The following is a 16,491-nucleotide window of genomic DNA, read 5'->3' as shown; positions in this document are numbered from 1 at the left end:
ACGAGACTCCTAACCGAGAACAGCCACACAAATGTATAATCTAGTAATATTACCGAAAAAACACACGCGACTTCTAACTGAGAACATCACCGAGAACGGCCACACCAACGTATATTCTAGTAAAATTACACGTGACTTCTGAGAACATCACCGAGAACAGTCACATAAACGCACATTCTAGTAAAATTATACTTGACTTCTAACCGAGAACATCACCAAGAACGGCTACATGAACGCACATTCTAGTAAAATCACCAAAAAACACACATGGCTTCTAACCAAGAACATCACCGAGAATGGCCACACGAATGCACATTCTAGTAAATGCACATTCTAGTAAAATCACCGAAGAAACCGAGAACGGCCGCACGAACACACATTCTAGTAAACTACCGAAGAAACACACGTGGCTTCTAACCGAGAGCATCACCGAGAACAGCCACACAAACGTACATTCTAGTAAAATCACTGAAAAACGCATGCAGCTTCTAACCAAGAACATCACCGAGAACGGCCACATGAACGCACATTCTAGTAAAATCACCGAAGAAACACGCAGCTTCTAACCGAGAATGGCCACATGAACGCACATTCTAGTAAAACTACCGAAAAATCACACGTGGCTTCTAACCGAGAGCATCACCAAGAACGGCCACATGAATGTACATTCTAGAAAAACTACCGAAAAAACACACACGACTTCTAACTGAGAACATCACCAAGAACGGGCCACACAAACACATATTCTAGTAAAATTACCGAAAAAACACACGTGACTCCTAACCGAGAATGGCCACACGAACATACGTTCTAGTAAAACCAACGACAAAACATGCGCAGCTCCTAACCAAGAATATCACCGAGAACGGCCACACGAACATAAATTCTAGTAAAACCACTGAAAAAACACACATGGCTCCTAACCGAGAGCATCATGGAGAACGGCCACACGAACGCACATTCTAGTAAAACTACCGAAAAAACACATGCGACTTGTAACTGAGAACATCACCAAGAACAGCCACAGGAACGCACATTCTAGTAAAATTACACGTGATTTCTAACCGAGAACATCAAGAACGGCCATACAAACGCACATTCTAGTAAAATTACCAAAAAAACACATGCAGCTCCTAACCAAGAACATCACCGAGAACGGCCATATGAACGCACATTCTAGTAAAATTACCAAAAAAACACACGCGACTTCTAACCAAGAATATCACCGAGAATGGCCACACGACTGCACATTCTAGAAAAATTACCGAAAAATACACGCAGCTCCTAACTGAAAACGTCACCGAAAACGGCCACACAAACGCATGTTCTAGTAAAATTACCGAAAAAACACACACGGCTCCTAAGAACATCACCGAGAACGGCCACACCAACATACATTCTAGTAAAATTACCAAAAAAACACACACGGCTCCTAACCGAGAACATCACCGAGAACGGCCACATGAATGTACATTCTAGTAAAATTACCGAAAAAATACACGCAACTAACTGAGAACATCACTTAGAATGGCCACATGAATGCACGTTCCAGTAAAATTACCGAAAAAACGCGACTTCCAACCAAGAACGGCCACATCAATGTATATTCTAGTAAAACCACCGAAAAAACACACGTGACTTCTAACCAAGAACATCGACGAGAACAGCCACACGAACGCACATTCTAGTAAAATTACCAAAAAAACACATGCGACTTCTAACCAAGAACATCACCAAGAACAGCCACAAGAACGCACATTCTAGTAAAATTACCGAAAAACACACATGGCTCCTGACCGAGAACATCACCAAGAACGGCCACACAAACACACATTCTAGTAAAATTACCAAAAAAACACACGTGACTTCTAACCAAGAACATCACCTAGAACGGCCACACAAACGCACATTCTAGTAAAATTACCGAAAAACACACACGGCTCCTAACTGAGAACATCACCGAGAATAGCCGCACGAATGCACATTCTAGTGAAATCACCAAAAAAACGTACGCGGCTGCTAACCGAGAACATCACTGAGAATGGCCACATGAACGTACATTCCAGTAAAATTACCGAAGAAACACATGCAGCTTCTAACCAAGAATATCACTGAGAACGGCCACACAAATGTATATTCTAGTAAAATTACTGAAAAAACACACGGCTTCTAACCGAGAACATCACCAAGAACAGCCAAATGAACCCACATTCTAGTAAAATGACCAAAAAACACACATGGCTTAACAGAGAACATCACCGACAACGGCCACACGAACGTACATTCTAGTGAAATTACCGAAAAAACACACGCAGCTTCTAACCAAGAACATCACCAAGAACGGCCACATGAACGTATATTCTAGTGAAATCATTGAAGAAACACATGCAGCTTCTAACCAAGAACATCACCGAGAACGGCCACACGAATGTACATTCTAGTGAAATTACCGAAAAAACACACACGGCTCCTAACCGAGAACATCACCAACAATGGCCACACAGACATACATTCTAGTGAAATTACCAAAAAAACACACGTGGCTTCTAACCAAGAACATCACTGAGAATGGCCACACAAACATATATTCTAGTAAAATTACTGAAAAAACACACATGACTTCTAAGGGGAAAAGATGTTATCATTATCACACTTTCACAGAAGAAAAAGACATGATCCAGGGCTTAAATATCCGGAAAAACTACCTTTCAAATTCGAAGGACAAAAACTCTTCATGGACAAGTCTGATCTCAGGGACTAATGAGGAATTCACTAGAGTGCACTTCAGACCCCACGAGGACCAGTCAGTAAAACTAAGACTTGAAGATTGAAAGAAAGTACAGTATGCAACAGCTATTATGCTCTTGTAGATGCAGTATAATTATTTTAATAAATTTGAGAAAATTAGGGCATATTCTAAGATTTTTACGAATTTCAGTAATTATACTGATGTTGGCAGTATTGAAATTATATCCTAAGTCTGTCGTGTATGCAATGTGGTTACGTAAAGCAAATGAAAAATCATGAGATATTTTATCAAACACTCTTGGAACCAGGATTTGATATGGAAGAAAGGAGAGGCAGATGTAACAGAAGTACAGACCTCATACTTTTGAATTTGAGTAGAAGGAATCAGCATATTAGCCAGGCGAGGTGGCATGCGTCTGTACTCCTAGCAACTCAGGAGGCTGAGGCAGGAGGATCACTTGAGCCCAGGAATTATAGCTACGGTGAGCTATAATTGCACTACTGCACTCCAGCCTGGGTGACAGAGCAAGATCCTATCTCTAAACAAATAAATACATAAATAAAATATTAAAAAAAATAAAAGTAAAAAATTTTTAAATATCAGTATGAACTCAAAATAATCCAGGGCAGACCCCAGGTGAACACTGGCAACCCACAAAAAACCGAGGACACCTTGTGTAGACCGCCTGGACGCTACTGAAGACCACCTGAATCACTTCGGGAGCTACACTGAAGAGGCTGCCACTGTCTAGAAACAGGATAATCTCAGCTTCAACAAAGATAATTACAATAGAGTAAAACACTCACATATGTTCCAATCCATGAGTTCATAATAATATTTAAAAAAACAGGTCACCTTCAAGAAATAATAGGAAACCAATCCATTCTCTAGTAAACAGAAGAAAGAATCAAGCTTTTATCTTGTCTTTCTCAGGCAAACAGCACCTTGGGCAACTAACTACAGGATGAAGGGAAATGTCTCTTTACAAGAAAGTACTCCAGCTAACAAATAAGCAAGCAATGATTCCACTAGAAGAGCACCATTTGTAGCCCCTCGTGGGCCAATAGCCTAGGGTGCTAATAAGCCTCAGGGGCTGCTGATGTCACAAAGGAAAGACAGGCAGGCAGGAGGTGCCTGCTGAGGCTGAGTCACAACCACTAAGAGCTGGCGAAAGGGCCGGAACTTATGGGCCTCCGAATCGGGCAGCACCTTGCAGAAGGATGAGCCTGAGGAACACACTGAACAGCAGCACCCGTGTCCAGTCAGCAGATCTAGGCTGCAGTGAAGCCTGCCGGATCAAAGGCCAGGGCCTCAACAATTTTCTTCTTAATAATTTTTGTTGAGTTGTTAAAAACAAAAGAAAGAGATACACATGGGTAACAGAAGCTGTCCAGAAATGCAAGTCAGTAATGGATCAACATCAGGACAGCATCACTCAGAGGAACATCAGGGGACACGCTGAGGGCTTCCAGACTTTGCCACAGGTTAGGTCTAGACCTGGGTCATGATGGCCACAGGTTAGGTCTAGACCAGGGTATCTGTCTGATTATCATGAAGCTAAACATTTACTTTGTGTGACTTTCTGTGTCATGATTTATTGTGCAAAAGAAGTTTGTTGGAAAAGGGGAGAAAAGTGATTCTAAAGCAATTCTGTAACTTCTTTTTATAAAACGGAGATGGTTGTTTCTACTGAAGCAATTACAGAATCACATTGTTCTGAAGGTGGGAAAGACTGCAGCTCCTCCCCGGGGCCGGCCCCCGTACCTGGTATCTTCACTGTGCCACTGGTGGAGGTGTCGTCGGTGTAAGGGTGGCTACTCTCCACCACCACAGGCTGAGAAGAGAGGCGGCCGCTCTGAGAGTCTGTGGCCACATCCTCCAACTCGGTGACACAGAGCTCCAACAGCATATCTGCCACCTGGGGAGGAAGCAAGGACATGAATGAGAAGGCCGACAGCTCCACACCTGGTCACCTGCATGCCATCTCTGCCCGTCCTGCTCTGGAGCTCCATCCACAAGGACAGCATGGCAGAGTGGAGGGTTTGGAGTTTGAGAAATTGAGTTCAAATCAGGGCTTGGCTTCCTTGCACATAAAACAGAGACAGCACAGAGCCTGTAAGATGCTGTGAAGCTTAGAGATGATCTGTATTAAAAAGTCACTGGGGCCAGGCATGGTGGCTCACGCCTGTAATCCCAGCACTTTGGAAGGCCGAGGCAGGCGGATCACCTGAGGTCGGGAGTTCAAGATCAGCCTTACCAACATGGAGAAACCCCATCTCTACTAAAAATAAAAACTTAGTCGGGCCTGGTGGTGTATGCCTGTAATCCTAGCTACTCAGGAGGCTGAGGCAGGAGAATCGCTTGAACCTGGGAGGCAGAGGTTGCGGTGAGCTGAGATCACACCATTGCACTCCAGCCTGGGTGACCCGAGCGAGACTGCGTCTCAAAAAAAAAAGTCATTGGGTGGAGCGCAGTGGCTCACACCTGTAATACAAGCACTTTGGGAGGCGGAGGCAGGCAGATCACTGGAGGTCAGGAGTTCAAGACCAGCCTGGCCAGTATGGAGAAACCCCATCTCTACTAAAAATACAAACAATCAGCTGAGCATGGTGGCTCGTGCCTGTAGTCCCAGCTACCCAGGCGGCTGAGGCAGGAGAATCGCTTCAACTCAGGAGGTGAAGGTTGCAGTGAGCTGAGATCACGCCACTGCGCTCCAGCCTGAGCGACAGAGAGAGACTGTCTCAAAAAAACAAAAAGAAAAAAAAGTAGTTGGAAAGCTCCCAACACACACAACACTTAATATGTGCCAGCTGATAAAATGAAACACCGTGGTGACAATAGCTTCATTTTACACCAAGACAAGATTACTTCCTAGTGAGGAAAGTTGGCCTTGGAAACAAAAATGTCAAGGGAAGGAGCACCCAGTAGGTGAAAATGACCACAATCCTAGAAGGCAACGGAGCCTGGTAGGAGGGTCGGGAATCAGGAACCATCAAGCCGCCCAGGCCTGACAGAGACAGGGAGTCTGTGACAGGAGGGACCACCGACCCCAACACAGCTGCCCCTCCTGACCCAGTACACTAGGGTCATACCACATTCTCAACAATCCACAGTGTTCTTATTTTATTTTAAAAATTATTGATGATTCACATCTTTTACGAGTAAGGTTAAGAGTGGTGATTATAAACTGTTATTTTTAAAAATACATGAGAGAATACGTCATAATAGCAATAATCTATTAACCCCAACATTTTTAATCCAGAAAAAATAAAACTCTTCTAATGCCCATTCTATACTTTTTAGAAATAGATTATTCTTTTTTCTATTATTCCTCATATTTAGGTAAGAAATAGCTTTGGCTTAGTAAATATATTATTATATATTAATAATAAACTAATATCATTGTCATATAGGCATGATTTTAAATCTAAATTTGTCTCTCTTTTTGAGTCCCAAATATCAGGTCAGGGCAGGACACAGAAATAGCCCCCTTGCCAACCTGGCAAGGGCAGTTTGAAAATGGCCGTATCCTTATTCCTGTCTCTCCTGGAACCTGGCTGAGTTACTGAAAGCAGATGTTGGCATCATCAAGTGCCCATGTGCAGAGTTGATCAGGGGCTCTGGCCATCAGAAGGCTGCTCTGCCAAGTGCATCATCTGCAGAAGGGTCATGATGGAGCTGGGGCTCAGACACTCAGGGTTCCAACCCATCTCTTCCACCTACCAGCAAAGTGAGTGTCCTCAAGCCAGTAATAACCTCTTGGCCTCAGTTTCCTCATCCATATATAAAGGTAACCCCTACCCTCTCTACTGAGAATGCGAGGATGTGCATGGCAAATGCTCAGCATTATTATTTTATATATATATATTTTTATTATACTTTAAGTTCTAGGGTACATGTGCACAACGTGCAGGTTTGTTACATATGTATACATGTGCCACAATGGTGTACTGCACCCATTAACTCATCATTTACATTAGGTATATCTCCTAATGCTATCCCTCCCCCCTCCCGCCACCCCACAACTGGCCCCGGTGTGTGATGTTCCCCTTCCTGTGTCCAAGCATTCTCATTGTTCAATTCCCACCTATGAGTGAGAACAAGCAGTGTTTGGTTTTCTGTCCTTGTGATAGTTTGCTGAGAATGATGGTTTCTAGTTCATCCATGCCCCTAACAAAGGACATGAACTCATTCCTTTTTTATGGCTGCATAGTATTCCATGGTATATATGTGCCACATTTTCTTAATCTAGTCTACCATTGTTGGACATTTGGGTTAGTTCCAAGTCTTTGTTATTGTGAACAGTGCCGCAATAAACATATGTGTGCATGTGTCTTTATGGCAGCATGATTTATAATCCTTTGGGTATATACCCAGTAATGGAATGGCTGGGTCAAATGGTATTTCTAGTTCTAGATCCCTGAGGAATCGCCACACTGTGTTCCACAATGGTTGAACTAGTTTACACTCCCACCAACAGTGTAAAAGTGTTCCTATTTCCCACATCCTCTCCAGCACCTGTTGTTTCTTGACTTTTTAATGATCGATATTCTAACTGGTGTGAGATGGTATCTTATTGTGGTTTTGATTTGCATTTTTCTGATGGCCAGTGATGACGAGCATTTTTTCACGTGTCTGGTGGCTGCAGAAATGTCTTCTTTTGAGAAGTGTCTCTTCATATCCTTTACCCACCTGTTGATGGGGTTGTTTCTTTCTTGTAAATTTGTTTGAGTTCTTTGTGGATTCTGGATATTAGCCCTTTGTCAGATGAGTAGATTGCAAAAATTTTCTCCCATTCTGTAGGTTGCCTGTTCACTCTGACGGTAGTTTCTTTTGCTGTGCAGAAGCTCTTTAGTTTAACTGGATCCCACTTGTCAATTTTGGCTTTTGTTGCCATTGCTTTTGGTGTTTTAGACATGAAGTCCTTGCCCATACCTATGTCCTGAATGGTATTGCCTAGGTTTTCTTCTAGGGTTTTTATGGTTTTAGGTCTAACATTTAAGTCTTTAATTCATCTTGAATTAATTTTTGTATAAGGTGTAAGGAAGGGATCCAGTTTCAGCTTTCTACATATGGCTAGCCAGTTTTCCCAGCACCATTTGTTGAATAGGGAATCCTTTCCCCATTTCTTGTTTTTGTCAGATTTGTTGAAGATCAGATGGTTGTAGATGTGTGGTATTATTTCTGAGGGCTCTGTTCTGTTCCATTGGTCTATATCTCTGTTTTGGTACCAGTACCATGCTGTTTTGGTTACTGTAGCCTTGTAGTATAGTTTGAAGTCAGGTAGTGTGATGCCTCCAGCTTTGTTCTTTTGGCTTAGGATTGACTTGGCAATGCGGGCTCTTTTTTGGTTCCAAATGAACTTTAAAGTAGTTTTTTCCAATTCTGTGAAGAAAGTCATTGATAGCTTGATGGGGATGGCATTGAATCTATAAATCACCTTGAGCATTATGGCCATTTTCACAATATTGATTCTTCCTACCCATGAGCATGGAATGTTCTTCCATTTGTTCGTATCCTCTTTTATTTCGTTGAGCAGTGGTTTGTAGTTCTCCTTGAAGAGGTCCTTCACATCCCTTGTAAGTTGGATTCCCAGGTATTTTATTTTCTTTGAAGCAACTATGAATGGGATTTCACTCATGATTTGGCTGTTTGTCTGTTACTGGTGTACAAGAATGCTTGTGATTTTTGTACATTGATTTTGTATCCTGAGACTTTGCTGAAGTTGCTTATCAGCTTAAGGAGATTTTGGGCTGAGACAATGGGGTTTTCTAGATATACAATCATGTCATCTGCAAACAGGGTCAATTTGACTTCCTCTTTTCCTAATTGAATACCCTTTATTTCTTTCTCCTGCCTGATTGCCCTGGCCAGAACTTCCAATACTATGTTGAATAGGAGTGGTGAGAGAGGGCATCCCTGTCTTGTGCCTGTTCTCAAAGGGAATGCTTCCAGTTTTTGCCCATTCAGTATGACATTGGCTGTGGGTTTGTCATAAATAGCTCATTATTTTGAGATACATCCCAACAATGCTGAATTTGTTGAGAGTTTTTAGCATGAAGGGCTGTTGAATTTTGTCAAATGCCTTTTCTGCATCTATTGAGATAATCATGTAGTTTTTGTCTTTGGTTCTGTTTATATGCTGGATTACGTTTATTGATTTGCATATGTTAAACCAGCCTTGCATCCCAGGGATGAAGCCCACTTGATCATGGTGGATAAGCTTTTTGATGTGCTGCTGGATTCCGTTTGCCAGTATTTTATTGAGGATTTTTGCATCGATGTTTATCAGGGATATTGGTGTAAAATTCTTTTTGTTGTGTCTCTGCCAGGCTTTGGTATCAGGATGGTGCTGGCTTCATAAAATGAGTTAGGGAGGATTCCCTCTTTTTCTATTGATTGGAATCGTTTCAAAAGGAATGGTACCAGCTCCTCTTTGTACCTCTCGTAGAATTCAGCTGTGATTCCATCTCGTCCTGGACTTTTTTTGGTTGGTAAGCTATTAATTATTGCCTCAATTTCAGAGCCTGTTACTGGTCTATTCAGAGATTCAACTTCTTCCCGGTTTAGTCTTGGGAGGGTGTATGTGTCCAGGAATTTATCCATTTCTTCTAGATTTTCTAGTTTATTTGCATAGAGGTGTTTATAGTATTCTCTGATGGTAGTTTGTATTTCTATGGAATCAGTGGTGATATCCTCTTTATCATTTTTTATTGCATCTACTTGATTCTTCTCTCTTATTAGTCTTGCTAGCAGTCTATCAATTTTGTTGATCTTTTCAAAAAACCAGCTCCTGGATTCATTGATTTTTTGAAGGGTTTTTGTGTCTCTATCTCCTTTAGTTCTGCTCTGATCTTAGTTATTTTTTGCCTTCTGCTAGCTTTTGAATGTGTTTGCTCTTGCTTCTCTAGTTCTTTTAATTGTGATGTTAGGGTGTCAATTTTAGATCTTTCCTGCTTTCTCTTGTGGGCATTTAGTGCTATAAATTTCCCTCTACACACTGCTTTAAATGTGTCCCAGAGATTCTGGTGTATTGTGTCTTTGTTCTCGTTGGTTTCAAAGAACATCTTTATTTCTGCCTTCATTTCGTTATGTACCCAGTAGTCACTCAGGAGCAGGTTGTTCAGTTTCCAGGTAGTTGAGCGTTTTTGAGTGAGTTTCTTAATCCTGAGTTCTAGTTTGATGGCACTATGGTCTGAGAGACAGTTTGTTATAATTTCTGTTCTTTTACATTTGCTGAGGAGTGCTTTACTTCCAACTATGTGGTCAATTTTGGAGTAAGTGTGATGTGGTGCTGAGAAGACTGTATATTCTATTGATTTGGGGTGGAGAGTTCTGTAGATGTCTATTAGGTCTGCTTGGTGAAGAGCTGAGTTCAATTCCTGGATATCCTTGTTAATTTTCTGTCTCGTGGATCTGTCTAATGTTGACAGTGGAGTGTTAAAGTCTCCCATTATTATTGTGTGGGAGTCTAAGTCTCTTTGTAGGTCTCTAAGGACTTGCTTTATGAATCTGGGTGCTCCTGTACTGGGTGCATATATATTTAGGACAGTTAGTTCTTCTTGTTGAATTGATCACTTTACCATTATGTAATGGCCTTCTTTGTCTCTTTTGATCTTTGCTGGTTTAAAGTCCATTTTATCAGAGACTAGGATTACAACCCCTGCCTTTTTTTGTTTTCCATTTGCTTGGTAGATCTTCCTCCATCCTTTATTTTGAGCCTATCTGTGTCTCTGCACATGAGATGGGTTTCCTGAATACAGCACACTGATGGGTCTTGACTCTTTATCCAATTTGCCAGTCTGTGTCTTTTAATTGGAGCATTTAGCCCATTTACATTTAAGGTTAATATTATTATGTGTGAATCTGATACTGTCATTATGATGTTAGCTGGTTATTTTGTTCGTTAGTTGATGCAGTTTCTTCCTAGCATCGATGGTCTTTACAATTTGGCATGTTTTTGCAGTGGCTGGTACTTGTTGTTCCTTTCCATGTTTAGTGCTTCCTTCAGGAGCTCTTTTAGGGCAGGCCTGGTGGTGACAAAATCTCTCAGCACTTGCTTGTCTGTAAAGGATTTTATTTCTCCTTCACTTATGAAGCTTAGTTTGGCTGGATATGAAATTCTGGGTTGAAAATTCTTTTCTTTAAGAATGTTGAATACTGGCCCCCACTCTCTTCTGGCTTGTAGAGTTTCTGCCCAGAGATTCGCTGTTAGTCTGATGGGGTTCCCTTTGTGGGTAACCCGACCTTTCTCTCTGGCTGCCCTTAACATTTTTTCCTTCAACTTTGGTGAATCTGACAATTATGTGTCTTGGAGTTGCTGTTCTCGAGGAGTATCTTTGTGGCATTCTCTGTATTTCCTGAATTTGAATGTTGGCCTGCCTTGCTGGGTTGGGGAAGTTCTCCTGGATAGTATCCTGCAGAGTGTTTTCCAACTTGGTTCCATTCTCCCCGTCACTTTCAGGTGCACCAATCAGACATAGATTTGGTCTTTTCACATAGTTCCATATTTCTTGGAGGCTTTGTTCATTTCTTTTTCTTTTTTCTCTAAACTTCTCGCTTCATTTCATTCATTTGATCTTTAATCACTGATACCCTTTCTTCCAGGTGATAGAATCGGCTACTGAAGCTTGTGCATTTGTCACATAGTTCTCATGCCATGGTTTTCAGCTCCATCAGCTCCTTTAAGGACTTCTCTGCATTGGTTATTCTAGTTAGCCATTCGTCTAATCTTTTTTCAAGGTTTTTAATTTCTTTGCAATGGGTTTGCACTTCCTCCTTTAGCTCGGAGAAGTTTGATCATCTGAAGCCTTCTTCTCTCAGCTCATCAAAGTCATTCTCCGTCCAGCTTTGTTCCGTTGCTGGTGAGGAGCTGCGTTCCTTTGGAGGAGGAGAGGCACTCTGATTTTTAGAATTTTCAGTTTTTCTGCTCTGTTTTTTTCTCCATCTTTGTGGTTTTTATCTACCTTTGGTCTTTGATGATGGTGACATACTGATGGGGTTTTGGTGTGGATATCCTTTCTGTTTGTTAGTTTTCCTTCTAACAGTCAGGATCTTCAGCTGCAGGTCTGTTGGAGTTTGCTGGAGGTCCACTCCAGACTCTGTTTGCCTGGGTATCAGCAGCAGAGGCTGCAGAACAGCGAATATTGCTGAACAGCAAATGTTGCTGTCTGATCGTTCCTCTGGAAGTTTTGCCTCAGAGGGGTACCCGGCCGTGTGAGGTGTCAGTCTGCCTCTACTGGGGGGTGCCTCCCAGTTAGGCTACTCGGGGGTCAGGGACCCACTTGAGGAGGCAGTCTGTCCATTCTCAGATCTCAAACTCCGTTCTGGGACAACCACTACTCTCTTCAAAGCTGTCAGACAGGGACATTTAAGTCTGCAGAGGCTTCTGCTGCCTTGTGTTTGACTACGCCCTGCCCCCAGAGGTGGAGTCTATAGAGGCAGGCAGGCCTCCTTGAGCTGAGGTGGGCTCCACCCAGTTCGAGCTTCCGGGCCGCTTTGTTTACCTACTCAAGCCTCGGCAATGGTGGGCGCCCCTCCCCCAGCCTCGCTGCTGCCTTGCAGTTCGATCTCAGACTGCAGTGCTAGCAATGAGCGAGGCTCCATGGGCGTGGGACCCTCCGAGCCAAGCGCGAGATATAATCTCCTGGTGTGCCATTTGCTAAGACCGTTGGAAAAGCACAGTATTAGGGTGGGAGTGACCCAATTTTCCAGATGCCTTCTGTCACAGCTTTGCTTGGCTAGGAAAGGTAATTCCCTGACCCCTTGCGCTTCCCAGGTGAGGCGATGCCTCGCCCTGCTTCGGCTCATGCTCAGTGCACTGCACCCACTGTCCTGCATCCACTGTCTGACAAGCCCCAGTGAGATGAACCCGGCATCTCAGTTGGAAATGCAGAAATCACCCGTCTTCTGCATCGCTCACGCTGGAAGCTGTAGACTAGAGCTGTTCCTATTCAGCCATCTTGGCACCGCCCCCCGCTCAGCATTATTTTAAATTTTGAAGTTCTCATTCATACCCTTCCCTCTCACAAATGCAATAAACTTATGAAAAATAATAATAGTGCTTATGGTAATTCACCTCGATTTCATCTCTTAGAATTATGCCAAGTAACCTGTCTCAAAAAACTAGAAAAAAGGAAACCTACAGCTTTTTAGTTCTTCATGAATAGCAGATGAAGAAATAACAAGCCCCTAAAATATCCACCAAACTCTGCTGTGCTTTCAAGACTGCTCAACTCTACTTAAATACTTTATCGTTTTGGTGATCATGTAAGTTACTAAAATTTCTGACTATCAGAGCTTTAACGTTTCAGAATTTCAGATAAAGGAGTATGAACTTACATTTAATGATTTTTTTTAAAACTGTAATTCTACTTAAAAACTTTAGAAGTTCCTTTAAAGAGAATATTCTTCTAACTAAAGCCAAAAATCATAATAGGCACAGAAACTGCCTAAACTCAGTGACAGAGTAAGACATTCCTCCACACAAAGTAGCCACCCAGAGAAACGGATGAAGTGTCTGCAGCCAGGAAGGACATCTCAGGCTCCCTGGCAGGGCAGAGCATGGCTGCTGATAAAGAAGAGTTCTTAAGGAAGCCCACGGCCTTTAGGACTGATCAGTCCTATTTCTAAGACATACTAATAAGACATTCACTTTATACTGCAGACCTACAGACCAATTCAACAGCTACTAGCCACATGTGCCTCAAGTTGAGTGTTTTAAAACCTTCAGTTCCTCAGGTGCACTAGCCATATTTCAGTGCGCAGTAGCCATACGTGGCTGGTGCCAATGGTCCCAGATGGCTCCAGTCCAGAACATTTCCACAATGACAAAGTACTACGGACCCAGTGCTACCAAATATTAAAAGATATTTTAAAGCTGTAATAGTTAAAATACCATAGTGTCAGAACCTAAGAAGTTTTGTAAATAGACCCAAATGCATACAGGAATTTAGAATATGATAAAACTGGTTTTTAAATCACCAGGGAAAAGATGAATTATCAATAAATGATGTTAGGGCAACCGGTTTACCATCTAGGAAAAAAAGTAAAGTTGGATCCCTACTTTATTCTTACATCAAGATAAATCCCAGGTGGCTAAAAAATGTAAACAATACATGAAATCATAAAAAATTAGAAGAAGGCCGGGCATGGTGGCTCATGCCTGTAATCCCAAGCACTTTGGGAGGCCAAGGTGGGTAGATCACTTGAGGTCAGCAGTTCGAAACCAGCTGGACCAACATGGTGAAACCCCGTCTCAACTAAAAATACAAAAATTAGCCAGCCATCGTGGCGCACGCCTGTAATCCCAGCTACTCAGGAAGCTGAGGCACAAGAATCACTTGATCCCGGGAGGTAGAGGTGATCCTGGGAGGCTGAGATTGTGTCACTGCACTCCAGCCCGGGTGAAGGAGACTGTCTCAAAAACCTTAGAAGAAAACTTGGAAGAATTTATTTAAAACAATGTCACATAAGCAAGCATTTGTTTTTTTCAGCATAATACAAAACTCAGAAGGCATAAATGAAAAAAACTGACAGATTTGGCCATGTAATAATTAAAAATTTCTACATGGCAAAAAATATCAAACTAATATCAAAAGATAAACTGGGGTGGAAACTGTAAGACATATGATAGAAAAGGGACTTAAAGAACTTTGACAAGTCATTTTAAAAAGATGCACAAATCAGTTATAAAACAGGTAAAGGGGCCAGGCACAGTGGCTCACTCCTGTAATCCTAGCACTTTGGGAGGCTGAGGCAGGTGGATCACGAGGTCAGGAGATCAAGACAACCCTGGCTAACATGGTAAAACCCCGACTCTACTAAAAATACAAAAAAAATTAGCCGGGCATGGTGGTGGGCACCTGTAGTCCCAGCTACTTGGGAGGCTGAGGCAGGAGAATGGTGTGAACCCAGGAGGCAGAGCTTGCAGTGAGCCGAGATGGCACCACTGCACTCTAGCCTGGGCGACAGAGCGAGACTCCATCTCAAAAAAATAAAAAACAAAAAACAGGTAAAGGATGTCACTGGGGTAAATGCTAAAATGTTTTGTTCTAAAGGAGTGCTCCTAACCTGCTGTCTACTAGGATGAAACCCAGCACAAGATCACCGGTGATCCATAGCAGCTCTCCCTTGGAGAGGAGGGTGGTCCAACGTGGAGGAGGTGGAGTCAGTCGGCCCCGCCCTCCCTGAGACTCACCTGTGGGTAGGCGGTCCCCATGCCGGAAAGCACCGCGGAGAGCACGTCCCTGCCCCTGTCCCCGGCCCGGCTGCACACCGACAGCTTGAGCAGGTCTACCACCACACGGGTGTCATCCGCAATCAGCAGACTGGTGAACTCATCCAAGGCCTGAGGCTCCGGACCTGCTGCTTTATTTTGGCTTTCAACATCCTAAGTCAAATGACATCCAACAATTAACATGAGGAATGATATGCTAAGAGATAAAGAGTCACCAGTTTACCCATAAACTCAGAGAACACATGAATACCAACGAGTAAGAAACTGGAAGGTGTTTAAGACCCTAAGAAACAGATTAAGAAATGACGGCCCCTAAAATCTCCACCAAGCCATGTACTGTGTTTTCAAGACCAATGAACTGTTGTATTACCAATGGCATTTATCAAAAAGTGATGACTTAAGCTATAAAGAAATGACAATTTATTACTGGGACCAAGTTTGGATCATAAGCAGATACTACAGGGAGAGTTTTGGAATGAAGCTGCATCCTGTATAATCTACCCATAAGATATGCTTGGGAATCGTTTACAAACCAAATTTGTATTCTCTAATTGTATATATTTTGTCTAGATCCTTTCCATAATTCTTTCCTGGAATCTTATTTCAAGTGACTCACTGGCATGTAACACACTATCCATAGTCTCCCTCTCTCCTTGGGTTCACTGAAAACATCATACATAAAAGTCTTCTCATTACCACTCGTGTACTTCCCATTCCTGCCGTGTCAGCCTAAACATACCACATCTTGATCCTTCAACTCCTCTCCTTGTTTGCTATGAGCCAATTCCCAGCATCACTGCACCCCCAGCTCCCACCCCATGGGGGTGCCTTGCCCAGGATGGCCGCCCCCCACCCTGCTTGTCAGGATATAGGAGCCTCCTGGAGGGCAGCACTGGGGCTGAGCTTGTGGAAAGGGGAAAGGCCCTTGTCAGAGCCAGGGATTCCCACCGCTTCCGACCCAGCATGGGAACCACTGTGACCCTGTGCGGAGCAGGAGTATGTCGAGCCCTTCTGATCCCCCAGGCAGAGTCTGGCTCCCCAGAGGAAGACCGAGAGCCAGGGAAGTGCCGCTTTTCTCTCCTGCTTTCTGGACCTCAGCAAACCCTGTGCAACTCTTTCCACAAACATAAACAAGCTGGGGCAAGGACAGCCCCACATGTTTCCCTTAAGGGGAACATGACCCAACCAGTGGACCCTTGGAAACCACACCACTCTGATTTAGGAACAAGGTTTGTCTCCCTTTATGGAAACAGACCTTGCTCCTGCCTCTGCATGGAGACCCAAGGAGTAAGTGAAATTCATTACAAATGATGACATTCCAGAACATAACTCACTGAAGGACAGCAAAAGCATTCAGTGAAACATATCAACAAGAATATCTTTAGTCTTGAGATTGAAATGCACCTACCATTTTTTTATGAGGGTGTCTTAAAACATGCACACATACACAGAAAATATGTCCAGAAGAATTGCTAAGGAAGAAAATCACTAGCGGCATATCCTT

General features: G+C 42.9%; 1 protein-coding gene and 1 long non-coding RNA gene across 21 annotated transcripts in view; one reads left to right on the top strand and one right to left on the bottom strand.

Moving 5' to 3' along the window:
• The window catches only part of HERC2 (HECT and RLD domain containing E3 ubiquitin protein ligase 2), a 299,653-nt gene that overhangs the window by 39,031 nt on the left and 244,131 nt on the right, over positions 1-16,491 (bottom strand). For all 19 annotated transcript variants that reach the window (XM_063716530.1, XM_063716528.1, XM_063716533.1 and 16 more), the window contains 2 exons: positions 14,949-15,140; positions 4,514-4,667 (listed from right to left, as the gene is read on the bottom strand). In XM_063716530.1, the coding sequence (XP_063572600.1) occupies positions 4,514-4,667; positions 14,949-15,140 (346 nt within the window). The remainder of the gene's footprint in view (positions 1-4,513; positions 4,668-14,948; positions 15,141-16,491) is intronic.
• On the top strand, positions 4,667-15,035 carry LOC129050410 (uncharacterized). 2 transcript variants are annotated; one of them, XR_008514002.2, is made up of 4 exons: positions 4,667-5,715; positions 6,200-6,479; positions 12,846-13,018; positions 14,809-15,035. It is a non-coding gene; the product is annotated as an uncharacterized LOC129050410 (long non-coding RNA). The 2 variants fall into 2 exon arrangements; XR_008514003.2 differs by having other exon boundaries at positions 12,528-15,035.

Source organism: Pongo abelii, chromosome 16 (assembly GCF_028885655.2).
Source record: "Pongo abelii isolate AG06213 chromosome 16, NHGRI_mPonAbe1-v2.0_pri, whole genome shotgun sequence".
Lineage (NCBI taxonomy): Eukaryota > Metazoa > Chordata > Mammalia > Primates > Hominidae > Pongo > Pongo abelii.
The sequence above is the reverse complement of the archived record's forward strand: the minus strand, read 5'-3'. Positions and strand labels throughout refer to the sequence as shown.